At 31.0% G+C, this 27,886-nt stretch overlaps 2 protein-coding genes across 6 annotated transcripts; one reads left to right on the top strand and one right to left on the bottom strand.

Annotated features, from left to right (window-relative positions):
- On the top strand, positions 10,301–19,227 carry LOC109358706 (glutamate dehydrogenase 1-like). Of its 4 annotated transcripts, none has more exons than XM_019603106.1 (11): positions 10,301–10,617; positions 14,873–15,005; positions 15,134–15,247; positions 15,821–16,042; positions 16,642–16,716; positions 16,808–16,924; positions 17,285–17,535; positions 17,951–18,026; positions 18,116–18,202; positions 18,738–18,936; positions 19,119–19,227. In XM_019603106.1, the coding sequence occupies exons 2-10, from the start codon at positions 14,898–14,900 to the stop codon at positions 18,921–18,923; spliced, it is 1,236 nt and encodes a 411-aa protein (XP_019458651.1). In that variant the 5' UTR covers positions 10,301–10,617; positions 14,873–14,897; the 3' UTR covers positions 18,924–18,936; positions 19,119–19,227. The 4 variants fall into 4 exon arrangements, with proteins under 4 accessions (XP_019458651.1, XP_019458649.1, XP_019458652.1 ...); XM_019603104.1 differs by having other exon boundaries at positions 14,841–15,005; XM_019603107.1 differs by lacking the exon at positions 10,301–10,617 and adding an exon at positions 12,637–12,651 and having other exon boundaries at positions 14,874–15,005.
- On the bottom strand, positions 22,200–24,446 carry LOC109358705 (putative H/ACA ribonucleoprotein complex subunit 1-like protein 1). Of its 2 annotated transcripts, XR_002108997.1 has the most exons (5): positions 24,278–24,446; positions 23,781–23,929; positions 23,552–23,667; positions 22,277–22,496; positions 22,200–22,244 (listed from the first exon to the last, which is right to left on the bottom strand). XR_002108997.1 is itself a non-coding variant. In XM_019603103.1 (4 exons), the coding sequence occupies exons 1-4, from the start codon at positions 24,444–24,446 to the stop codon at positions 22,331–22,333; spliced, it is 600 nt and encodes a 199-aa protein (XP_019458648.1). In that variant the 3' UTR covers positions 22,224–22,330. The 2 variants fall into 2 exon arrangements, 1 of the variants encoding a protein (XP_019458648.1); XM_019603103.1 differs by having other exon boundaries at positions 22,224–22,496.

Here is a 27,886-nt window from a genome sequence, read left to right as displayed (position 1 = left end):
GTGTAAAAAAAATGGCATTTTTAAATGATTCAAAATAAGAAATATGTAAATTCAATTTTTAAGAGAAATTCGAATTTTGAATTATGTGCCATAAATCAGATTTTTAATATGGATTTAAATGTGATTCTATTCCTCCTTACCTTCATCTATTCCATAAATTAGAATATTGCACGTGCTCATTATAAAATGCTATAAATAGCAAGGTTCTTCACACATCAAAGGAACCCAAAAAAAAAAAAAAGAGAAAAGTGAAAAAAGGAAGAAAGTAAGAGAGTGAAAAAAATATACACGGTGATAGAAAAAAAATTCAGAGAAAAAAGAAATTGCAAGTGAAAAAGGAAGAGGGGGAATTTCTTTTATTCGTGTGATCCAGTGTAGTGGAGCGTAGAGAAGGAATTGTGCAACCTCATTCACAGCCACAGGATCAGTCAACTTTTCCCATCTGCGTTGACCAGATCTGGTCAACCAATCCCTGCTCGAAATGTTGCGCAGGCACACTGCACCGCGACACATCCAATCATTCCTTCTGCAAGCACATAGGATCCTGTGCAGTTATGTGCATCACGCGATCCTACACCTTACTCCATCCAGCGCTCACAGATTCGCCACGTGTACGCCTCCTATCCTCCTTACATCCACACCAACCAGCCAGCAACACATCAGCAGGGGTAGGGAAACTGCACTACTCTTGCCCACACCGGATTCCTTCCATGTTTATCTTTACATTTATTCACACTGTCTCACATCTGAAAATTGTATCGATAATTTTGTTTAAAACATAACCAAATTTAATTAATTTTGTTACCAATAACTTGAAAAAAATATTTTTGATAATAAAAAATTAATAAAAGTCAATTACAGTGATAATTAATTTGTAGTATAATTTGATTTTTATTTGGATCTTTTGTAAATAATGAATAAATTACATCAAATACATATTAACATGTGCATTTATTATAAAAAATAAATTTTGGACATTTGGTAATAATAAATAAATCACATCAAGTGCAAATCAATATATGTAATGTATTAATTGCATTTTTCACTATAATAAAAAGTAATGAAAAATTAATTATTGTGATAATTAATTTGTAGTATGATTTGATTTTGTTTGGATCTTCTATAAATGATGAATAAATCACATCAAATACAAATTAAAATGCGCATTTACTATAAAAAATAAATTTGGATATTTGGTAAGGATGAATAAATCACATCAAGTGCAAATCAACATACACAATGTATTAAATTAGATTGTTTGCTAATTTATGTTGAAATCTCATTAATTGTATAAATAAATAAAAATCTCATGTGAGAATAAAAAATCCGGTGCAATTGTAAGTAAATCATACTAGGTTCAAATTAATAAGTATGTATACTATAAAAATAAATAAACTGTGAGAATTGGATTGTTTGCTAACTTATATAGAAATCTAATTTATTTCATAGTTAAATAAAAAAAAATATGTTAATACAAATCTATAGGATTAAGTATATCTCTAATCTCAACAAATAATTTTTTTTTCTACATAATAATAATAATAATAATAATAAGCAAAAATTCCAATTTTCTTAAACCAGGTTTTAATATGAGCTGTGGTATCAGACGTATGGCCATGGGCTATGTTGCACTCATATTTTAAAAAAGGGATTTTAAATTAAATAAAAACAAAATTAGAATTTCGTAATCAAGCTTTAATATGAGATGCGGTATTGGACATAAGGGCTATGCTTCACTCATATCTTTTTTAAAATAAAAAAATTAAATTTTCTTAACCAAGTTTTAATATGAGACGCGGTAACGGGCGTAAGGGCTATGCTTCGCTCATATTTTTTTATTTTTTCCCTTTCAAAAAAATAATTCAAACGTTACTGTTTTTTTAGAAATAAAATTGACTCAACCAACAAACTTTTTCTGCTCAAAGAACTACGTAGTCTTGATTCCCATAAAGGGGATACGTAGGACCAAGATCACTCTTGTCAGACATGATATTAAAATAAAGTTTTTTGGTAATAATATAATAATAACACGATTAATAATTCATGCAATATAATATGGTACTGTTCAAACAGGCAACTAGGGTGCTAATACCTTCCCTAATGTGTAATCGACTTCCGAACCTGGATATCAAAGTCCAAAGCCCAATGTGATTGGGCCAAAAGATTTTTCTACATTTTTGACTGAAAAATGTAGTGGCGACTCTAATAAGTTCGTGCAACCGAAAATCGGGGAGCGACAGTAGAAGATGAGGAAGATTGAGCATGAAACTCAGAAGGTTGAGGTTTAGGAGGGTTAGGAGGGGCAAGTTCTGATTGATCAGCAGGAGCAGTCAGTCTATCAGTTCTATGATTATAGGTACGTTCATTAGGATTGAAAGAGAAGCCCATTTTGTGGATCACATTCATATCAATATGGCTTTAACGAAGATTAAGAGAGACCTTAGTTTCACCAACAGTAAAAAAAATGTTCAAGAATTTTGGTTATGAAGATTGCATAGGGCAAGGAGCTTTCAGTTCCTCGAACAGTCCACATTTGTCTCATTATCATTTAAGCCCAATTGATTTTGATGTTATACTTCATAGCATACATCAATTGAAGTTCTATGTCACTTATTTGAGAATGGTTTGAAAATTTAGGCAAAATGACAAGGCTCGGAAAGTAATGAAGCAAACGGTCCTCAAGTTTGAGATGTCCAGCAGATAGAATATCTCTATTTTTAACAGTCTCAACAAAGCCTTTGTTGCTTACGCATTTATATTTCCCCTTTTGAAATTCTACATAGAGAATGGTAAAAATCCTTTCGATTGTAGTTATCCCATTCACAAACAAGGTTGAAACCCGTTGTGCTACCTTAAGTGGGTATGTTACATCACAATGAACTAAAAGTTTTCAAATCCAAAACAATGTCTTTTCCTTTTACATAGGAAGTAAGACAGTTTTTCTAGAAGTTCAAGTTGCAGAAAAATACTCTAACAAGTTGAGGATAAATATCATTTGATTCACAATAAAAATTGAAAAGGTTTTGTTGCCATAAAATCTAAGGAAAAAGAAAATATTCAAACTCAAAGTTCCATACATTACCGAATTTTGGAGTAAAAATGGTTCATCCATGGAAGTGTTCTTCGAAGACTTTGCGTTGTTCATCGTTTGCGAGAAGTCTTGCTAAATCCAAAGGGTTAGATTTTAACGATGAAGTCCCTTGCTTATTTTGAGTCATGTTAGTGCGTTGCTTCTTTGATGTTGAAGAAGATGCCATAGATTGGGCTTTTGAAGTTTTTAGGTTTTTGGGTTTTTGGGTTTGAGAGATTTGGTATTTTTTTTATTTGGTCCACTAATCACGAAAATGATGGTATAGAAGTGTTTACAATTGAAAATGTGATATGAATGGACACAAAAATCTCACAAAACGGATGAGGTATAAAAGTGTTTACAATTCAAACCATAGGGAGCTTTCTTTAATTTGTAAACATGATAAGGATGTTTGTAATCTTCAAAACCATGAGGTTGTTCTACAAACACTTCTTCTTGAATGTATCCATTGAGAACAACACTCTTTACGTCCATTTGATATAGCTGAAAGTTTAAAGAACAGACATATGCAAGTCATAGCCTAATAGCTTCAAGTCTAGCAACCAGAGCGAAGGTTTCATCAAAGTCAATACCTTCTTCCTGATTGTAACCTTGGACTACTAATCTAGCTTTATTTCTAACAATAATACCATTTTCATCAGATTTATTATGAAATACCCAACGAGTTCCTATAACATGCCTATTTTTAGGTCTAGGCACAAGTTCCCAAACTTCATTTCTCTCAAACTGGTTTAATTCTTCTTGTATGGCAAGCATCCAATGTTCATCATCGATTGTATCATCAATCTTGGAGGGTTCTATTTGAGAGACGAAGGCCATGTTAAGACATGAATCTTCTAGCATTAAGCGGGTAGTAATACCCTTGCTAATATCACCGATGATATTTTCAATAGGATGATCCCGATGAGTTCTCCATTCTTTTGATAAATTAGAGTGAATATGCTCTTCTTGAGAGGATAGATTATCATCCATTTTCAAATGATGAGATTTAGTTGTAGAATCAATAATAGACTTTTCATTAGAAGGGGAACTTGGCAAGTCCTCTTCATCAAGAGTTAACCCATCATTTATCATAGGATTGGTTTCATCAAAAGATACATGAACGGATTCTTCCATGGCTAGATTTATAAGCTTTACTCGTAAGAGAGTAGCCTAGGAAAATACTTTCATCAGCTTTGACATCAAACTTGCCTAAGTTATCTTTACCATTATTTAAAACAAAGCGTTTACAACCAAATATATGCAAAAGAGAAATGTTTGGTTTTATATCTTTAAAGAGTTCATAGAGGGTTTTATTAAGAATTGGTCTTATAAGAACTCGGTTTGAAACATAACATGCAGTACTTACTGCGTCAGCCCAGAAATATTTTGGGAGGTTAGTTTCATTCAACATTGTACGAGCCATTTCTTCTAAAGACCGATTATTTCTCTCTATAACACCATTTTGTTGTGGTGTTCTATGAGCACAAAAATTGTGATTGATGCCAAGATTATCACAGAATTCTTCAAACAAAGAGTTTTGAAATTCTTCCCCATGATCACTTCTTATAGCAGCGATTTTTAGTTCTTTTTCATTTTGAACTCTTTTAGCATAAATGCTAAAGGCTTTGAATGCCTCATTCTTATGAACTAATAATAGAGTCCAAGTATATCTCGAAAAATTGTATTCTATAACAAGAGCATAGTAGTTACCACCGTAACTTTTTGTCCTTGAGGGGCCAAATAAGTCCATGTGTAGTAATTGCAATGTTCTATCGGGAGAATCCATGTGCTTAAGTTTAAAAGAATTATTTATTTGTTTACCCATTTGACAAGCACTACATAATTTGTCTTTAACAAACTTCATTTTGGGTAAACCAACAACTAAATCTTTCTTTATGAGTTTATTCAAATAGTCCCTATGAATATGAGCAATTATCCTATGTCAAAGTCATGCGTCATGATTATCATTAGCAACTAAACATGATATTGGTAGAAAGGAGTCTATGTCAATCATATATATATTATTTATCATCTTACCAATGAGTTTAGAGCTTTGAGAATTCTTACTTTCGATTGATGCACTTATCCGTGTAGAATGTCACATGAAAGCCTTTTTCACATAATTGACTTATGCTTAGTAGGTTGTGCTTGAGTTATTCAACATACAACACACCTTCTATAGTTGTTGAGGGTGGCTTGTCGATTCTACCAACTCCAAGTATTTTTCATTTGTTGTTATCACCATATGTAACATAGCCTTGTCCCTTGGAGTAAGGACAGAGAACTTATTTCTATCGTATGTCATGTGCTTTGAGCACTCGTTGTCCAAGTACCATAGGTTGTAGGCGGCTCTCAAATTATCCTGCAAAACAGGTTAAGTTTTATTATTACCCAATATTCTTTGGGTCCTACATGGTTAATACCTTTCTCAATCCATCTATAATGACCTAAGGGTACACCATATTTTCTAATCATGCAAGTATTTAGTGTACGCCCATGGTATTTACAATATGTATATGTGGGTTGATGGTTATGTATCCTAGATTTATCATTACTATGTTCAAATGCATGGATACTTTGTTTCTAAAAGTTTATCTTTGTTGAGATACTTTGTTTCTTAGAAACATGGCTTTTTTAATAGCCAAGACCTCTTTGGTCTGTTGAGTGCCTTTGATCATTAATGATCTTTTCCAGACTTTTACTACTCTTGTTCAACTTATCAAGTTCAAGACTTAATGTTGAAACTTTATTTTCAAGAGTAATGTAGTTTTGACATTGAGATGATGAGGGTTTGTTTCTGAATACAACTAACTCTGCTTCTTGTTTTAGAAACATTTTTTGAGTTTGACATATTCATCATGCAAGTCATTAAATGCAATTTTTAATTAATCAGAATATAGTTTAGTGTCGTTTACCTCTTCATCATTAGAATGATAAGATGTCATAAAAGAGAGATGTGATTGTTCTTTATTTTCTTGTTTAGAGGCAGAACTGATATCATTATCTTCCCAAGCAATATAGGCTCTCCATCCAGTCCTCATTTCATTCTTCCCTTTGAAAGAATTCTTTTTCAGGTTTGGACAGTCCATCTTCATATGACTAGGCTTGCCACATTCAAAGCATGTGAAGTTTTTAGTTTGAAGTGGTGGCATCATTGTTCTTGGTGAATTTCCTTATTTGTCCAGTTTTAGCACCCTTGTTCCTTTTAAGGAACTTGTTGAACTTCTTTACAAGAAGACTCATGTCTTCCATTTCTTCCTTCTCAGATTCATCTTCTGATGATTCGTATTTGTCTACTTTCACCTTGAGAGAGTTATTCTTCTTTTTCTTCTCTTCCTCCTTATGTTGGTCAAGTTGGTTGAGTTCTAATTCATGTTCATGCAATTTACCAAACAAAGCAGTCAATGACATTTTCGATAAACTTTTCTTTTCAGAAATGGTTGTTACCTTTAGTTGCCATGTTCTGTTGAGTGATCTTAGAACCTTCAAGTTCAAGTCACTATTTGATAGTAACTTACCAAGTGAAATAAGGTGATTTATGAGGTGAATAAATCTCTTTTGAAGATCTAGAATTTTCTCTCCAGGTTTCATACAAAACATTTCGTATTCTTGGGAAAGAGTATTGAGTCTCGATCTCTTTACCTCCTCAGTTCCTTCATGTGTAGTCTCTAGAGTATCCCACATTTCTTTGATAGATTTGCAGTTTGATACTCTAAAGAATTCGTCAATGCCAAGTGTTGAAGTGAAGATGTTCTTTGCTTTGAGATCATATTGCACCTTCTTTTTATCTTCATCATTCCATGAAGATTTGGGCTTTACTTTCCTTACACTATTGACTATGGTGAAGGGTTCATATGGTCCTTTTTCAATTGCATTTCATATGTCCAAGTCTTGAGATTCTATGAAGATTCTCATTATGATTTTCCAAAAGTCATAGCACTCTCCAACAAAGCTTGGAGAGCGGTTGATGTTGGAACCTTCTCCTATGAATGATCTTGAGGCCATCTTTAATATAGAATTAGATTTGAGAATATCTTACTCAAAAATAGCTATGGTGCCAATTGTAAGACTAAGATTGCAATTAAGAGGGAGTGAATTAGTTGACTTAAAATTATGGCCACTTTTTCTGCAAAATCAAGAGTTAAGTGCAGCGGAGAAATTATGCAGAAAATTAGCAAGTAAAAAAATCAAGAGATAAATGAGAAGAGAGTACACTGAGATTTTATAGTGGTCCACCTTCTTGTCCGCCAAAGGCTACATCTAGTACTCTTGTAGCACAAGAGATTTCTTCACTAAATATTATGAGTTATAATTACAATATCACACCCCGAGACCTCTATGTACCTTACACACTCACTAATACTTATGTCACTCTTGGAAAATACCTTTTCAAATGACTCTATCGCCTTTCTTATCACACCCTTATGAAAGAAAGATTTCTGCAATATCAATGAAGAATTTACAACAATGGTAGGATTGCCTTTACAAGTTTGGAATGTAATATCACTTGCAATCCGATAACTCTTTGTATACTAAGTAATAATGTTCTTATAGGTTTGTAAAACTTTGAAACTTCAAGCAACTCAGAAAATTCACTTTAAAAGTTTAAGAACAAGTTGCAAAAAGTGCAGAAAATATTTCAAAGAATTTTCAGAATTATGTTTGAAAGTTTGTGTAAGATTTATTCATTTGATTCTGAGTTTCAATGCCCTTAAATAGGCTTTCCAACCAGCCATAACACCTCTTTGAAAGGGTAAGAATTGATTGGAATGAAACTATTTCGTTTGGGATGAAAACCATTCATTTTGAAATATGAAAACTGATGCAACAACTCTCAGTAATCGATTACATCCTGGAGTAATCGATTACTCGAACATGTTGTCCAACTGGGCATTTAAAATTTAATTAGAGTAATTGATTACCTTGCACAGTTTTTGTTGGATAACTGGTTTTCTCACTTATGTAATTTGTTACTTAGATACAGTAACCTGTTACACACTATTTTTGCATAAGACTAGACATAATTTGTATTCTTAATTGTCACAATGTATGCCTATGTTTATATAGTTGCTAGACATAGATTCATGTTTATATGAGAAAAGTTCACAAACCCCTCTTAAACTTTATGTTTTTTGCAAGTAGACATCGTAAACTATTTTTCTTCCTAATTACTCATTAAACTTTAACTATTAGTGAAATCAGTCCCTACATATATACAATTTTAAATTACAAAATTGGAATTAACAAGATTGATACAGACTAGGAGTGTGTCTAATATTTCTCAGATTCATATTCAATCAAGGTCCGCATTTACAATATTAAAGAAAGTTCATTTGTCAAACAAATATCTGAAAACTCCTTAAAATATTGCACTAAAAATTCCAACAAGAAGTTACTAATTAAATTATTTGCACATGCCTTCATATAGTTAGCAACATGTCCACCAAAGATATATTTGTGGTGAACCTCAACATGGAGCTCCTTCTTCTCCTTATCAAAACCAGCAAACCTTTTGTCACTAGGGAATATCCAAACCCCCCACCCAACATACATGTTTATTCCAATTTAATTGTTAGTAATTTAAAATTATATGTATATAATGACCAATTTTACCAATAATTAAAGTTTAAGGAGTAATTAGGAAGAAAAAATAGTTTGCGATGTCTATTTGCAAAAGACATAAAATTTAAGGGGGTTTTGTGAACTTTCCTTGTTTATATTAAAAAACTCTCAAACTTGATTATGTTGTTACTAGACTAAAGGCATGCTTGATTGTTCATAATATGTAATTTTATCAATATAGTTGCTAGACATAGAGCTATTTTAATAAAGTGTTAGCATATATCAAGACATTAACCGCTAACACTATTGAGGTGTGCACTAAACTCAATTCGAATGTATGTATAGATTATGCTAGAAATAAAGGTGTGTGCGTTATCATAATAATAGATCTCATATTTAAGGTTTTGGCTTTGTTTCTTGAGTTGCTAAGTAGACTAAAGTATTAGCTCTTGCGGAGTAGACTAAAGTAATTTAAATTGCGGAGTACATCACCTTGTGCGGTCGCTATATTGCGGTTATGGTAAATGTTGCAACCGCATCACACCGCAATTGTGATGTGACTCTGAATCACAATGATGTTGCCGCATCGGGCCACAATGTAATCGCATTGGACTGCATCAGGATGCATCGGATCGCATCAGATTCAAAAATATTTTTCTAATCATAAAATAATTCACACTGCAATAGTCATAATCCGCACCACAACCGCCGCAATGACCACAGTTGCAGCAACCGCAACCATTACGCAATGTGGCTGCAACCACAAATTAAAAGACTAGCTCTTAATGTAATTGAGGTCCAATATTGTATAGAGTCATATTTATTTAGTTGTTTTGTTGTTCGATTGTTGCCCATTTTACTGCAATGTATAGTGAGTCAATCTCAAATCTAATTTCTCACACTTTTTATTAGTAAAGTTTAGATAAATACCAACAAACTTGAAAACCTATTTGAGAAACCAAGCTTCAAATAATAATTTGATTTTGAAATGTTAAGATAATAATTTTTTGTGGACAACTCTTTTACTTTTATATTTGTTAGCAATTCGGTAGGGATATTTTTATATCCCGAATTGTTGGTTTAGCAGTCCTAAAGACAGAGGAGATAAGGAACTTAATGTAAGAAGACTACTTTTAGCACTCCTATATGCAAATATGGAACCCCTTTTGTAAAATAAAGTACATTATGGATAAAACTATATTTTCATAATGGTTGGTTGGTTTAGATAATGTGGAAATCGCGTTGGATTCACGTACCTCTTTTAAACCATATATATTTATAGAAACTTGGCAGTGGCAGTGCAATCCACGTTTTTCTTTCTCTTTTGTGATATTAATGAAGTGATGCATAACTAAAGTGTGTCTGATAGATCCAAAGATTAATAATGGGAGAGGTTGAGTTTTCAGAATTAAGATATGATGTCTAGTGCCTAGTGGGTTTTATGGAATGACCTCAAATCATCCTTTTTATCTTAGAGTACTCATCATATTAATCAACCAGATATTGGTTTAATGATGTATGGTTCTGCTAGATCTTTAAAAAGACTAAAAAATTAAGAGTTTGATTCCTATAAACAATAGTTATCGGAGAGGGACAGTCACATACCTAAACAAAATTAGTCCATTATCTATAAAATAAGGGGATACATTTGATAGTACAAATAAATACGAATCATATTCGGTTACATTGCAGAATTTTATTTAACTCTGATGAAAGCAGACCAGACACACATGTTGACGTTGTTGTTGCACAAGTTGATTTGATCATTTGGCTGGCTTGTATTGTTGTTCTGGCATAACAAGGAGTTTTCTTTTTTCAATTGAATTAGATTCCTCTAAGGAATTTAATTCTTATTCTCTCCTCATTTTTCGGGTTATTTCTTTCACCCTCTCACTATTTATATTTGACTGTGTTGTACAACCCCAGCTTCACATTGCTTCTGTTTCTGAGTGTCTTCTTCTTCATTTCCCTATCCATTTCTTTCTTGGTATGTCTCTCTCAACTATCTTGCATTTGTTATTTTATCAATAGTGTTGAACAAATATGGTTGTTGTAATTTCTTTTATATTGTTTAATGATTTCTGAGGTTGGAAATAAGTTATTCAATGCTAATGCTTAATGCTAATAGTATAATAAGAGTATTAATTAAGAAAGCAATCGAGGATTAATTCCACTAGGTTTTCTGAGCTAAGGAGTATTGAATTGATTAAGAATCGGAACATAAATTTTTATATCTACTAATAATAATGTCCTCCAAGCATGAAATTTCTAGTATATTACATTATGCATTTTTTAGTAATAAAAAGTAACTGTGATTCCTTTAAGTAGTTAGCATGATCCTATGTTATTTATATATGTGTTATTAAATATATGTGTAATTTGACATATGAAAATTATATAATAGTAGATATTTTGTTAATCATTTACATATACTATATATGATAAACAAATTAGATAATCAGTTGTACTTTGGGTCAAAGAGTTATCATTATTTTATATGCAAGTGAAGAGGCACATACAAACATGACAAATAGATAACCATGAGACGAGTGAGACTTAGTCATGCTTGTTCTTTATTCTATCCCCTAAATATTGAGTAAGTTTAATTTTTGAACTCAAACTTGATTCTAAACTCAATAAAATTCGACCATATTCAAGCCTAAAATCGGTGAACATATATGATCAGGTGTGCTCATCCATAATGTTGATGATGATAGAGATAATGACTTTATCGCACCTAGCTGACATTATTCAATTAGAATGATAATAATGAATGGTTTTATTTTTGTCTCTAGATAAAGATAAACCATTATTATTTTTTGCTTATTCAATTTAATTTGTTTTATTTAATTTCTTATATTATTGTTATTATCTTATTTTATAAGTATTGAATAGTAAAGTATGTATTGGAGATATAAAAAATGAAGAGAGAGAGAATAGGGGTAAGGAGGGAGAGGAAGAGAATGAAAAATGAAATCAAATAAAGTAAAATATCTTTTTTATTTTGGAGTGTCAAATTTAGATGAGATCATATTAAAATAATGATAATATAATAATATTGTTTTATTTTTCCTTTAAAAATCTTAATAACAATGGAAAATGACAAAAATGTAATTTAAATATAACTTAGGACATAGTCTACTTTGTTTTGGTATGTTTGTCTCCAAAATAATCTCAAATTGGGAGGAACCATGAAAATTAACATTTAGACAATTTTAGAGATATCAAGAAAACCTCCAAAACTTTCTCTCAACTTCTAAAATTATATTTTCCCTTCTTTTCTCCTTCATAATAAGTAATGACTTTTGCGTTGCTTTCAATAGTTTATAGGAGGGGATGAATTAATACCTGAAGTTTCAAAGGACGGTGCATCATGATCATTATCTATACAATTCTATGATACAAATATTAACAGCTTGAAATTCTCTTCGGTACTAAACAGTCCGTAATATGAGACCTAGATTAGTTTTATTATTTAAAAAAGAACTTTGTTTAAAAATAATTTAAAATAAGCATTGTTAGATTTTTTTTCAATATCACATGATACCATCTTCTCTAGTAGATCCTATTTCAATATCAATATGACTTAGACCTTTTTTTTAAATGGATTGGATATGTGCAAACACTACATAAAAATCATAAACTTGGAAGTGGGAGGCTAAAGATTTTTATGTTGATACCTCCTACTTTCAAATTTCAATGTATCACCTAAATAGAAGTATTCTAGGATGCCACAGGACATGATGCTCTCCATTATCTTATTCAATTTATTGCATTTAACAATAATAGAGTTAGTCTTGAGCTGTTGTGGGGACATTCCTAACTTTTCAGATTTTAGTACTAATCTTAGGGAATTAGGCTTATGTTCATTTCATTTCAACCTAAGATTAATCTTTTTTTATTTTTAAATGTTCTTAAGTTGATTGCTGAGTCAGTGTTAAAGCTATTAGATTAAATTCAGTAGTTGACAATTGCCACTTGAATATAAAAGAAGAACAACTTGCCAATTTGGGAAGGTTCGTGTATATTTGATATATAATAACAAAATTTTGATAGCCAAAGAGAACTATCTTCTTTATGCTAAAGTTTATTATTTGATCAATTGATTTCATTTTTTGTATTATGCAATTGTTTTATATGCATGTTAGAAAACTATAGGATATATTTGAACACTTGATAATTTATACACAGTAAAAAACGAGAAATTGTTGAGATGAGTTGTTTGAATCACATCTTTAATCATATAAATAGATCTAAATACCGAATGTAAATGACATGTCTCATTTTTTGTGTCGTTTCAATCCAATTAATGAGTGTTACCTAATTAAAAAAATTATAAAATCAGAAAATATATATTTTTATATTACTTTATAGTAAGTGATTGGTTAGGATATGATGATAAAAAATTTGAGACAGATAATCCTTATTGATATGGACTACATATATGATCTTCATATCATATAAAAGAATATCATTTTAGCAAATGAACTTGTAATAAACTATAATAACAGTTTATTATTCAGTGTGTAAAGTTTTTATGATTAGTATATTATTCACTTGTAGTATTATTTTTGTTGTTCCAATGATAATTAAACTATAAACAGTGAATATGGACAATAAACTGATTGTTCAAAACACTTACAAGATACATGCATATTAATTCCTTAAGAATATGTGACAAGAGGTCATGATCCGCAATACAAGCCACAAGATAAGTTTTTTTTTTGTTTATGCTCTTAAATATATGTCACTACTAATTCGAAAAATTAAACATTATTCAGGGATTAATTATCTCAGTCACATCTCTATTATTAATTTAATATAAACTTATTTAATTTTTAAATTGTATTGAGTATTTGGTTGAGATTACTAGTGGATTTATTTCAAACAAGGATACTATTTAATTCTTAGAAGAAAATTCTTCATTTTGTTTTGCTTTTAAAAGTAAAAATATCATTCTATTATAAATCAAAAGATAAAAGTATCTTACTATATTATTTTTGTTTTTTTTGTTTCCTTCTTGAGTAGCGGAGAGATATATATTCGATTATTTCTGCCTGACATTTTTGAACCAGTATAACGAATGAAAGTAAGTTCAACTCACAAATGTATGAAACATATTTAAATGCCAAACGGCTAATGACATAATTTTAATATTTGTTTTGCTTAAAGCATTGGACTTTGTCTCTTTGTTAGAGTATCTACCTTCCTGCCACACCCGGATAGTGCCTCCTTGGTTGATTTTGGAGCCAATGGAAGTGCTAATTCTTAAACTTTATGTCCCATATATTCCAAATTTGTTGGTCCTTTGATGCTATAGAAAGATTATTTCCAGAGATTCTTTTTGGCACCTTTATTAAATAATTTAAACAATAATATCCCATAACTTAGTCCATAAAAATGGCATTGCCTCAAGAAAATTGTATATAAGGTTACCTGAATACATTAACTTAGAATCCCAGAAAAGAAGAAAATCAAAGTGTATTCTCATCCTAAGGTGCATACTAGAAGACCTCTCTAATAAACTAGCTATAACACAAAATAGGTACACTTTTAACAATTGGAAAATCAGTTTTAAAATAAATTCTCCTCTTGAATGTTCTTATTGAATATTGCATTTTAGAGGCAAATAATTGCTTTATGCATGTGTAAGTGTGGATATTATTGTTTTCTCTTGTCATCATCCTCTTCCCTGGTATGCCACATTCTTGATACTTATCCATTTTGTTTGTCATATAGTCATCATCGAATATTTTTAGTAGGTTATATTATTGACATTGACTTTAGCTGGCTGTTTTGAATCTCTTTAGGATAACGCAGTGTTTTAAATTATGATCACGGTTGTTGTGATGCAGATTGCAACTATTGCGGTGTGAACTATTTTTTGAGTAAAAAATTTTGATACCCATTCGGTTGCGTTGCAGCCAGAAACGACCCAAATGCGGTCCGATGCGATTGTGTTGCGACTTGTTGCGTCCGTATCATTGTGATTCGGTGTCACATTGCAATTACTGTGTAATGTGGTTGTGGCATTCACCACAACCGCAATATTGCAGCCGCATCACATGATGCGGTCTGCAATTTGAAACACTGCTATAAAGTATAAATATAACTGTTATAAGTTCATATGGGTATGCTTTAATCTTATATGATTTCTATAGTTCAATAATAGTAATACTGCAATATCTGTTTTCCACATTTTGTAGATCTCTGACTATAAGATTGAATATTGTATTAGTCCTTCCATTTGCTAAAGGGAACAATGAATGCACTAGCAGCCACCAATAGGAACTTCAGGTTGGCAACTCGGCTTCTTGGATTGGATTCTAAGCTTGAGAAAAGTTTACTGATTCCATTCAGGGAAATTAAGGTAAGTGAAATTGTATCTTATGTTTCTTATAGTCTTTAATTTGTTATGGAAAATTGCTCTCAATTTTCTTGTTCTGTTTCATATAGTTGATAAACTTTAGTTCTAAATACTGTTGTATGAAAATGCAGGTAGAATGTACCATACCTAAAGATGATGGCTCATTGGTATCTTATGTTGGCTTTAGGGTTCAACATGATAATGCTAGAGGCCCTATGAAAGGAGGAATCAGATACCATCCTGAGGTTATTTATATTCCAGCACTTAACAATATGTTTGCGAGTTGAAATATACTTATGAGATGACCTTGAAGTCTTCATTTTTCTTTCATTCTCTTCCAATACTCAACTCACAAATATATGGTTCATGTTTATGGTGCCGATAGGAATTGTTTTGATTGAACAAAAATTTTAGTTCACAATACTCACTTGCTATCAGATTTTTTCTATGATGATATTTTGGTTTCTTACCATAAAATATGTATAACATGTTCACAAATCTAACAAATTGTAAGGATGGTTCAACTATAACCATGTTTTTAATAAAAATATGTACATGATTGAAAATTTAAAAAAAATTATGAACTAGCCACAAAACTGTTTTAATATTTTTTTGGTATAACCAAGGGTATTCTCTCGACCTATGAGTAAGAAACTAATCCTTTTAAATACGTGATTGCCCTCCCAACAAGTGTCACCCCCTAGGAATCGAACCTTTGACATTGGTTATTATGGTGTTTTAGTGTGATTCTACTAATAATCTCTTTAAAATTGGTCTAGTATCAGCTGTGATATTGAATGAATTATTGAACTAACTAGGTTGAGCCAGATGAAGTGAATGCTTTAGCACAACTAATGACATGGAAAACAGCTGTGGCAAATATACCATATGGTGGTGCCAAAGGAGGAATAGGGTGTAACCCAGCAGAGTTAAGTATTTCTGAGTTAGAAAGACTTACCAGAGTCTTTACTCAGAAAATTCATGATCTCATTGGAACTCATGTAGATGTGCCTGCACCTGATATGGGAACAGGACCACAGGTCAGTACAAAGATTTCGCAATTCAATCTGCTTCTAATTGTTTTAGATTATACTTTTGTTCCTGACATTATTGTCTTGAGTAAAGACTTATTTTAGTATCTCAAAATTTTTGCATGTATTAATTTGGTCACTGAAAAAAAAATGTTACTATGAAGGGTATCCCCTTGCCTTAATCACGGGCAATAAATTAATCCTTTTAGAGTGTGTGGTTGTCCTTCCAACGGGTGTGGCTCCAAGTAATTAAACTCTTGACCTTTTGGTGTTTCTGAGATCTTGTAGGGCCTTACAGCATTAGACCAACGAGTTGTTGGTTGGTCCCTGGAAAAATGAAAAATCTAAAATACTCTTCAAAAGTATCAAATGTGGGTCAAATAAGTTTATTTTAGCATTTTTGTGATATTTGACTCACATTCAAGATTTAGTATTAGTTTGGATTTTTATTTTTCCCATGACCAAATTGTTACAAGTGAAAATATACAAGGACCAAAGTGGACATTCACTCTATTATGTTATATTGTTATATTATAGTGGACTACTTGATTATTCATTAACATGATTTTGGAACTTAATATTTATCAACTACATGGTTGTGCATGCAGACTATGGCATGGATACTTGATGAATATTCAAAATTTCATGGCTACTCTCCTGCAGTAGTGACTGGAAAACCTATAGTAAGTCATTTCATTTCAATGGACATTGAAACTGACACCAACCTATGCTTAATAAACCATTCCTTACTCATTGTGTTCTTCTTCAAATTAGGATCTTGGTGGATCTCTAGGTAGAGATGCAGCTACAGGACGTGGAGTCCTCTTTGCAACAGAAGCTTTGCTTAATGAATATGGGAAAAGTGTATCTGGCCAAAGCTTTGTCATACAGGTACTTGTTTGTTGTTTTATTCCTAGCATATTTGAGGATAATTTATTTGAATTTTTTTTTTACATTATGCCTTGGGCTACTCACGTTGCCCAATAGAAATGTTTATGAGCTTGGCCGGCAAATAGATAAGAATAAATGGGCAAGTGAGCAAAATTTGTATTGCAGATGTGCCTTTTTTGTTGTCTATAGGCAAAATTGGTGATTTGGTCCTTTAATAAAACTTGCTTGAAATTATGGACTAAATTGCACAATTTGCATAATAATAACAAATGAAACTATGGGTTATTAAACTGATCTAAGGAAATTCATAGATTTAGTTAGGGGCATGAATTAATGCTATCATAATTTGTATTTCTTCAGGGATTTGGAAATGTGGGGTCCTGGGCAGCCCAATTAATTAGTGAGAAAGGTGGAAAAGTAGTTGCTGTGAGTGATGTAACTGGAGCCATAAAGAACAGCGAAGGTATTGACATCTCAAGCCTACTCAAGCATTCAAGTGAGCACAAAGGAGTAAAAGGATTCCATGGTGCTGATCCAATTGATCCTAAGTCAATATTGGTTGAAGACTGTGATGTTCTGATCCCAGCAGCTCTTGGGGGTGTCATCAATAAGTAATTTTCCTGACTTAACTAGAGGGCGAGCTTAGCGCAACGGCAACGTTGCTCCTTAGTAACCATGAGGTCACAGATTCAAATCTTGTAAACAGACTCTTTATTTGTGGATAAGGTTGCATATATCTACTCTCTGCAGACCACACTAAGTGGAAGTCTCGTGCACTGAGACGCCTTTTTAACTAGAGAACTTATTTTTCTTAACTTCCCATAAAAGCAAACATCACATTGAACTTATTTGTGCAAAAATCAAATTGAACCACCTAATTTTTTTGTTAGTTTAGTACATTCTGACTTTTTGCATAAATTTATTGCCTCTTCTTTCTTAGCCATCTAGAGCAATGTTTTAGAGTTGAATTATAAAGAAAGGTTAGTCTAAATCTAATTCTCTTTTACCCTCTAATTTTGGTTGAAGGGAAAATGCAAATGAAATCAAAGCCAAATTTATTATTGAAGCAGCCAATCACCCAACTGACCCAGAAGCTGATGAGGTTGGTTAGTTTATTTTGTTTTCCAAACTTAAAATAATGAAAGAAAACTTCTGATATGCATTGTTACTAGCTACTATCCTAATTTGCAGATTCTGAAGAAAAAAGGTGTTGTGATCCTCCCAGACATATATGCAAATTCAGGAGGTGTTACAGTTAGCTATTTTGAGTGGGTTCAGGTAACTATTTTTTACATCATTTTTCAATGTATGTCCTTACATGTTATAGGTTTGGTGTGAGAGAAAAAATTGGACCCCAAATTTAACTATATAAAGCTTATATGTCAACATTTGGACAAAATTGAGGCTTTAAAAGAGATTCTGATGACAAAGATAAAATGAGTACCAATTATATACTGAAAGAATTTAATTAAGGAATGTTTTTACAATAAATTTTGGAGGTACTATTAATTATGAATCGTGTATTGTCCACTTAACATATACTCTCATGGATCAGTCAGACTTAAAATTTCTGGATCACAAGATAAACAATCTTATCACTGGGTTATATTGAACTCAATTTCAATTCTAATTAATGTGATTATAAATCAATTCCAATTCCAATTTTTTAACCCTATCAAATCATTTCCAATTTTAATTGGTTCCCAACAGTACGACATAATTCCACATAGATGCTCTAGCATATGTGAAAGGCTTACATTTCAATTTAATATACTTTATTTAGTCCTTACATGGTTGATTTTGTAATACACAGAACATCCAAGGGTTCATGTGGGATGAAGAGAAAGTGAACAATGAGTTAAAGAACTACATGACCAGAGGTTTTAAAGATGTGAAGGACATGTGCAAAACTCATGAATGTGATCTTCGAATGGGAGCATTCACCTTAGCAGTTAACCGTGTAGCAAGGGCTACTGTCCTTAGGGGTTGGGAAGCTTGAGATCATATTGTTGGAATGAAGATCACTTGTCTCGAAAGCATGTCTCTAATGTCCAATAAAAATTTAATACCTAATGAAAAGTAACATATATGTTTCTCAATACTCAAAAAAAAATTAATAGATATTATAATTTCATTAGATTTAAACATTGTTGGAGACAAGATTGGAGATAATGTTGGGGACAACTGATGAACATTGATATTGTTATGAGTTCTATTCTTCAGCAACACTTACATAAAATATGTTGTTGCTTTCATTTGTTGTGAGTGGACTACAATTTTCATCCCTTTTGTTGTTATTGTATAAGTGAAAAAATGTATGGAATTTTAGTGTATAAATTTTATACATATTATTGCATTATCTCTTATTTATATTTTATTATCATTGATTATTTAAAAATAATACAAATAAATGGTGAATAGTATACTAATTGTATATAAATTTTTATATTGATAATGCATAAATATTATACATTGTATAAATGTTGCCTTGAAATACAAAAAAATATATATAAGAGGATTTTCAAAATGTACCCAAAAAAAATGAAATGTGACATTATTCATTTCCACACTTTCGTAAATCTTAAATCTAAATTTTGATTTTAGAATTTAAAAACTCAGGGTTAATTTGGGAGTTGAATTTTGAAGGAGAATGCATAGAAATAAAAGGCTTGGAAGTTATTTTTTAAGTGTATTTTATGACTTTCAAATCTTCATTTCTCTTTCTTCTCCTCCAAAATCCAATTCCCAAGCTAATCATCAAAGTATCGTACTAAACTTAGATAACCTCTTCAATTAAATATAATTGTTAAACTTTTTAATACTTTGATATTTAAGATAATTGTTTAAGATTGAAAACTGGTATTTAATATAATTGTATTTTTAAATTATAATTCTAAAAACTTCCAAAACTTTTTCTTATAAAGTAAGAAGAGAATATCTTGGAACTTGTGTACTAGCTTTTTTTAGTAGGAGGATTTCTCGGTTGATAACCAAAATTTAATCTTTTTTATATCAGAGATATTATTAGGGTAAATTGCGTGTCTATCAACAAAAGAATTATCATATACTTAAGTAACTCAATCATCTATCAACAATATTCAACCTTTTTCATCACTCAGTGTTTAACTTTCTGATTTTCATCTAATACAAGCCAATGGAACAAGCTCTTCAATACATCATACTCATTTTGGGATATGAATGCATCATTAATTTTTAATTTTATAATAATTTTTAGATTAAATACACTATTCACTTCTTATATTTTTTTAACATTACCAGTTTGATCTTTCAAAAATCGAAAACTCAAAATAGTACCAAAAAAAATTAAATGTAGATAAAATTAATCATTTTTGGCATATTTTATAACACTTAATAGAAATAATTTGACCATAAAATGAGAAAATTGACCCACATTAAAATTTTGGAGACCAATTTTTATTCTTCAAATTTTAATGGACCAAACCGGTAAATCGAAAAACATAAAATGGGTATTTACTCTCATTTTTTATTTAAGAAATTTATTCCAACCTCATCTCTACCATTTCCTCCATACCTTGTTGCAACCCCACCACCATAGACACGTCATAAACCACCGTACGTAGCCCGTCCTCATCAGAACACCACCATAAATATCTTCTAATTTCCTTACATTGACTTTGACCCTTATTTAAAATTTAGTCCAGAGAATGCAAACTTTAGAAATAAGCATGTTTAGATTATTAATGCAAGCTTATGTGAAATCAAATATGACGTTAAGCAAAAAAATAGGAATGTCAAATGTGGATGGTTCAAGTGGTACGTATTTAATTCCCTTTAAACAATGTTTCGGGTTCGAGTCTTTAGATGAAAAGTATCCGCCGAGAAAGTTAATCACATGTTTCTGGCTCGGACAAGATTGTCTCAAATGTGAGAAATGTGTGGGAAACAAAAAAAATATCAGTGATATTAGTTTGTGCATGCAAAATTTTCAGTTATTAACAATGGCTAGTGTCGTTGTAGGATTTTTTGTGTATTTCTAATTTTTCATACAAAAATGGTGGAATACTTTTAACTACATCTAAGCCAAAAGTTGTTTACCATTTTTACCACTTCTAAGTAAAAAAATTTAATATACAGAAGTCATGTTGCAATATTACAACTTCTGACCAAGTTTAAAAAATAAAATAAGTTATAAGCCATTTGGTAAAATGCAGCTATTAAGTATTAGCTTATGAGTTCAAGTCTCATGTTTACCTTTTTAAACTTTTTGTTGTAAACATTTTTGGAGAATTATAAAATTATATCATAAAAAAATTAAAATGGTGAACATGATGCTCAAACCCATAACCAGTTACTTACAAGCTTTGCTATTTGTCACAAGATCTGTGAGACAATATGTTTATTTAACTTACCTAGAAGTCATTATATAGCAACACGACTTTTGTACATTGAAAACAATCATTCAAAAGTCGTAAAAGAGGTAAACAATTTTTGGGCATGAACTTTTTTACAATACAGAAATCATGAATGTCTTTCACAACTTCCATGCATGAGATTCTACCCAATTTCCGGTTAAAAATTAATGACTGATATTTATAAGCATATGATCCAACTGTAATAATCAAATCCAACTGTAATAATCAATTCAAATCCATGCTAATGAGATAGTTCACATGTTAGCTTTGGTCATTTTCAATAAGTTCGACAATGAACCACCATGTCTTGGATATTCCTTATTATTCTTAAGAATGATAAAAGGGTTGGCCATTTTAAGGGGAAATTGCTTGAACAAGTATTATTAGTTACAGCACTGTAAGAAAATAATCTTAGCAAAATGGACTTAGCAGGCTAGACTTTACCTAAAAATATGTAGGTACTATTAATAAATCTTACATAAATGGACTTAACTAAAAGTTTATCAGAGATAATATCTACGATTAAATTTATGACTATAAAATTAATAAAAAGCAAGAAAAGTGAATAAAAGTATTATAAACTTTATGCTCCTTTAAACTTTATTTGATGATAAAATTGGTAATTGTACATGTTAACCAATATCTATGGAAGAAGGTAATTATCGTCAAAATACAAATTGATTGGAAAAAATAAAACATTATTTTCAACGTTTATTAAGGGATAGGTAAATTGTAAAATTGAAAAGAGGATAAGTACTTATTAATTTCACCAATTAAGAGGTAACTAGGAACAAAAAACAATATAACCAAAACATAAATGTGAATGGAAACTGCACGTGATAAACATCAGATGGGATATAATCAAAAGCAGCATATAATGGAACTAAAAGCTGAAGAAATATATTAAAGTCAATGTAGCATAAACCCTTCAATTGGTCACCCTATGTTATCATAAAACCAAAATAATTGTTAATTGAAGCACACTAATGAAAAATACATTACATAAAATTCCCTAGAACCTCCCTCTTCCCCTGAAACCACCACCCCTTCCACCACCTCTAGGAAAACCGCCTCTCCCACCCCTTGGGGCACCCCTTCCGCGAAAACCACCACCTCCACGAAAACCACCTCGGCCTCCACCACGACCTCCTCTGCCTCCACCAGCTTGTGCTTGTCCCCTACAACAGTATCCACCAAATCATGTTATATAACTCAAATTACTCAACCAAGCCATCCAAAATTAAATATATTACTGGCAGATATGATTAAGCATCTATGGATCATTTTGATATCAAGAAATTGCACACAATTATCAAACAACATACAATAAAACTTAAACAAGGAAAAGAAGATGTGATACTAAATTTTAAAAAAAATAGGAAGAGTAACAGAATGCATAAAAACATAGAATAATAACATGTTTTGCAGTGAACCATTTGCAAGCTGCAAAGATAAGTATACTAATAGTGCAGATGCACAAAGCTAGAAGGGAATATGAATCAGGTCACACAATCTTCATAATATTAAACCAGAATAGTGTTGATGCATTGATAGCAAACACATGAGAAGACATGTGATCGAAAATACGAAATGTGAACATCAACCCTGCAGTTTCATTCATTTCAGATTCAATGAAAACTTATGGGGGGTTAAAAAGAGGAAATGTCCAAAATGTTTACAAGGACAGTCAGAACCATAAATAAAAAGTCAAACTATACTTTCAGTCTCTATTGATTAGGATTGTTTTTAAGTTGGTCCCTATACTTGAAAAACATTTTAATCAAGTCCACCTAACTGTAAAATAAATGACAAAATGCTTTTAAACTCGTTCATATTTTTTGTACAAAAGATATATCATACATGACTAACAAATACAGACTTAATCTCAAGTCTCCAGCTACAAGAGAGTGTCAACATCTGTTAGCTAGGTAGGGTAAACCTTAACAGTGCTGTAACTTTCATCAAACAACAAGGACCAATTTGAAACTCATTTAAAAAAAATATGCATAAATACCAACATAAAAACAGACACAAGACATAGGAACAAAACTTGTATTTTAACCAAAAATGAAACGAGGGATATTCATCAGCCACTGATTAGCCCTTCTTTATCTTTATCTACTTTTCGGTGCACATTTACGTGTGTTTCGATTAACAACTGCACCCTGGATCAAATAAATCAGTACCATAACTACAGGCTATTATTAGACAACGAGGTGCAAAGAGAACATACTTTGGCTGTGGAAGAAATCTTGCAAGAGGCAACAGCTTCCTCGGGTCAATGTAGAACTTGTCACCCGCTGAATACGAGTTAGCAACAATCCCTTCCATCATTTTAACCGAAAAGAACTGCAGTTTCACAAATGAAGCAGAAAATCACATCACCACTTAATTTCTATAAAACACCCAAACGAACTAGAAACAAAAATCATGTTACAATATACAAAGTGAGAGAAACTCACAGATTCATTAATTGGGCCAAATATTTCATCAACTTTACCAATCTGAGTCATGTTCTGCAGATATATAGGAGCGTTAAAAAATGGGATTTTCTCATTTGTAAGCTTTGTCACTGCATCTCCTTCACAAGCATGCAAAAATGATGAGACCTCTGCATATATCAAATCAAACAAACACATCAAAAAATAAAAAAATAAAAAAATGAAGGGACTTTGGAAGCGCTTATTTTATAAAGAGCTTATTAGTACTCACAATAATAGTTTATGAAAATGAACTAAAAAATAGCTTATGAAAAGAATCTATGACCATTCTATATGCTCAATTTAGATTATTTCAATAAGATGCTTATGAAAATAAGTTCTTTTTATCTTATTTCAAAAAAGTTCACTGATCTTAATGAAGCTGATTACCAAACACGTGATTAAAACCAAAAAGCACGAGACTTTTTCATCTCGAGAGAAAAAGCATAGAACTTTAAGTGGTTTACTATAACACACACCTACGACTTCAGAGGGTGGCCCTTCATCGCGAAATCCACCACCACGACCGCCGCCGCCAAAACGGCCACCGCCTCTTCCTCTGAAACCACCGTCTCTACCACCTCTGAAACCACCGTCCCTACCACCTCTGAAACCACCGCCGCGGCCGCCGCCTCTTGGGGGTCTCATTGTTTGAAAAATGAGAGAGTTGTGGTTGTAAGCTTCAACAATGAGTGAGGTAATGGCACAAGAGAGTGTTGGAGGTTTAGGGTTTTTGATGGGTATAGTGATTAACTTAATGTTTGGGCTTTTGCTTCAGTTTTTTGGGACAAAAAATAGGTCACAGTTGAGCCCAAAGCCCAGTTTAAAGCGGAGTTGTTTCTCCATTTTAGGTCATTTTCTTCAAATCGGCATTTACTCTTGAATTATTTCTGATAACAATTCATTTATAAAAATTAAACTTTTATATAAAAAATATGAATATAATAACACAAAAACACTCTATGAATATACATGGTCTCATATTATACTAGTTCACCAAGAGTATCTAGAATGATATCCTATACATTTTAATGAAAATTATATAAACTATACATTTTAATGAAAATAAATTATTATTATTTTGTAATTATGCACATCATCCTTAATTTATATATACATTATATTGATTACCCCTAAAGGAGAAACGAGCATAATCTTTTAAACAAAAAAAGTGATGAGTGTACATAATTAAGTTAAACTACAAACGTTATCGATCTAATTTACTCTTAGTTAATTATATAATAATTATTGATGCATTCTAAAACGAACAAAAAATAATGAAGATATTTTGATTCTAATACTATTTGGAATTTCTCTATAATATATCATGGAAATCTTGTGTGGGATTAAATAAATTATATTATTTCTTCTCTATGATCTATATTTGTAAGAAAAATAAATCATGATTCATAAGTACTTAGAAACTCAAAGTCAATCTCAATATTCTTTATTTTATTCACAACACTCAAATTAGTTGTTGTTAACAACAAAAGACTAAAACCAAGAAACCATTTGTACAAAATAATAGGACATCAATCATTATTTTATTTGGTTTTATTATTTTAAGGCATGGTAAAGATGACTAAGATATGATACACAGCTTAAGATCAAATAAAAAATGGTACTTTATATATAAAATTTGATAATTTTGTAAATAATATCATAATGATGCATTTTTATATTAAAGTGTCATTACTATGAAAGAATAAATGGAGAGAAAACTTGTTTTTTGGCCTAGCAAAATTGGATTCTAATTTCTCCATTAATAATGTAGTATGTGTTAAAACTTATCTCGTCATCATTCCCTAGATGATGAGTGATACATAGTTCAAATGGAAGTAAAATATAATAAATTGTAAAAATACTCATTTTGTTTCATTATGAAATGCATCAATAATTCTAAGAATATACCGCTTAAATACACAAAAAGATAATATTTATTTCATGGTCCATTCTATATGCAAATTTACCAATAGTCAATTTATCAAAGTGAATATATAACTAATTAATTAAGAGTAAATAACATAAACAATCCTTGGAGTTTACATTCATTACTCTTTTTTGTTTAAAAGTTTTCACTCAACTCGTTGCGCATGTAATTTGTATATGAATTAAGGGTGATATATGTAGGTGAAAAATGAATGGAATTTTTTAATAATTCCATTAAAACTTAAGGTATGTTAGTGTAATTTACTCAATAAAATATTGTCTTTGATTTAAATTTCCTAGTTCCATAATTCAAACAACTAAAAGAAAACAATGGGTGTTATATCTTATAGATAACTAAGTGTATCAGTTTCGTATAGATTATACTTTTAGTTTTAGTTTATAAACTTTAAGATTATAATGCATTTATATTTGTTTATGTTTGATTATTTTGTCTGATAACTGAATATAAGGTAATTTGTTTTGTTTGGATAATGTATAAAGATTTTTTATGGAGTAAATTATAAAAAAATGAAAATTATTTGTTTATGTTATGATATTGTAATTGTTTTTATACTATTTTAAGTATACATTTTTAATATTTATTATCATATATATTTTTACTATAATTTCATTTTATTTTTTCCTATAACAAAGGCTAAAAATATTGAAAAAAATAATATCAATATTTAAAAATAATATGACACAAATAAATAAAAAGTATTAAACTTGAATTAGACAATCCATGAAATAAATAGTATTAAAAAATAATCCAATGAGAAATTAATTCAATAAAGATGAAAATGCTATTAAAATTTGAGTGTAAAATAAGAAGTTAAATAGGCCGGAAAAAATAAGCAAATAAAAAAAGTAACAAACCATAAAAGATACATGAAAAGTCCTTTAGGATGGTAAATTTAATGTTATAACACAAGTGTTGACGTGATAGTGAATTCGTATTGGGTGATTATTATAAATATCTATAGTTGAATATTATTATCATTAATTAGGACAACAATAATATGTGAAGTCTTCACAGGTTGCAAATTAAGAGTAATGATATAGTAAATTAACTTGCCAGAATCATTGTGTGAGAGTCATAAGCAATTCAAATATAAATATGAGAATATTTCATGAAATAATTTATCTCCTTCAACCATTAAAAGTATGATACATATACTATTTTGTTTAGTTTTTGAAATATATTTTTTTAAAATGATTAAATACACATGTCATAATTTTAGTGACTAGATAAGATAATTTATCTTATTATACTAATAGATATTTATTCCATATAAATATTTCAGCCTCATGTTAGAACGAGACCACCAAATGTAAATAATTAAAGGGAATAAAGTACCTCCATTGTGGGGACAAATTCCTCTCCTTAAACCAATTAAACAATGATATGTGTCTCATTACTTTAATTGTTGGTGCAACAATAGCGATTCTTATGCAACGTTGGCCACAATAAATCAAATAAAGGCATAGAATAAATAGAAGAGAAGAAACAAGAGAATTTGGTAGTGAGGTTCAGCCAATTGTGCTTAAATCCACAGGAGTGTTGAGCGGCTAGAAAGATATTATTAGAGAATAAGGATTACAAACCCTAGCACATCCATGAGTCCACCTGTCCATGGAGTGTTTCTATTTGATGCTTACATTTTGTGCACATTATAACAAGGGACTTGAGTCTAATATATAACACTGATACTATACTCTATTATAATATTAGGCAATGTGTGACTTCATATAATAACATATTTCCAACATTCCCAACAATCTCCACCTTGATTGAAATAAACGAATTTCTCACTCTTTAGGAAATCTACACAATAATCTTCACCTTAGCAAATATATAACTCCATTTTGCTCAATGTCTAATTCTCTTTAACAACTCCTCCACATAAGAGTTTGCTCCCCTACAACATAAACCTTCGGAGTATCCTTGATGATGTTACCAAAAGCCTAGCTCTCTAAACTTGTAGTGCAACTTCCCATACAACCATCTAATGGAACATGATGTCTAGCCATATATTTCTATGAAGTCTTTCGATATATGGAACCTTTACACAAAGTTCACCAACAATCATCATCTTCAATACTTAGTCACACTGAACCTTGGAGCTTCCTTGAAAAGTCTCAACCGCTACCACCATTGT

Source organism: Lupinus angustifolius, chromosome LG10 (genome assembly GCF_001865875.1).
Source record: "Lupinus angustifolius cultivar Tanjil chromosome LG10, LupAngTanjil_v1.0, whole genome shotgun sequence".
Taxonomy (NCBI): domain Eukaryota; kingdom Viridiplantae; phylum Streptophyta; class Magnoliopsida; order Fabales; family Fabaceae; genus Lupinus; species Lupinus angustifolius.
This window is presented reverse-complemented; position numbering and strand designations above follow the sequence as displayed.

Excerpts from the sequence above, each read along its gene's own strand:
- LOC109358706 (XM_019603106.1), top strand. The coding sequence starts at position 14,898 with ATGAATGCACTAGCAGCCACCAATAGGAACTTCAGGTTGGCAACTCGG. Across the intron at positions 16,043-16,641 it reads ATATGGGAACAGGACCACAG|ACTATGGCATGGATACTTGA; the intron begins GTCAGTACAAAG and ends TTGTGCATGCAG. Across the intron at positions 18,027-18,115 it reads CTGACCCAGAAGCTGATGAG|ATTCTGAAGAAAAAAGGTGT; the intron begins GTTGGTTAGTTT and ends CCTAATTTGCAG.
- LOC109358705 (XM_019603103.1), bottom strand. The coding sequence starts at position 24,446 with ATGAGACCCCCAAGAGGCGGCGGCCGCGGCGGTGGTTTCAGAGGTGGT. Across the intron at positions 23,930-24,277 it reads GCCACCCTCTGAAGTCGTAG|AGGTCTCATCATTTTTGCAT; the intron begins GTGTGTGTTATA and ends TGATATATGCAG. Across the intron at positions 23,668-23,780 it reads TTGGCCCAATTAATGAATCT|TTCTTTTCGGTTAAAATGAT; the intron begins GTGAGTTTCTCT and ends GTGAAACTGCAG.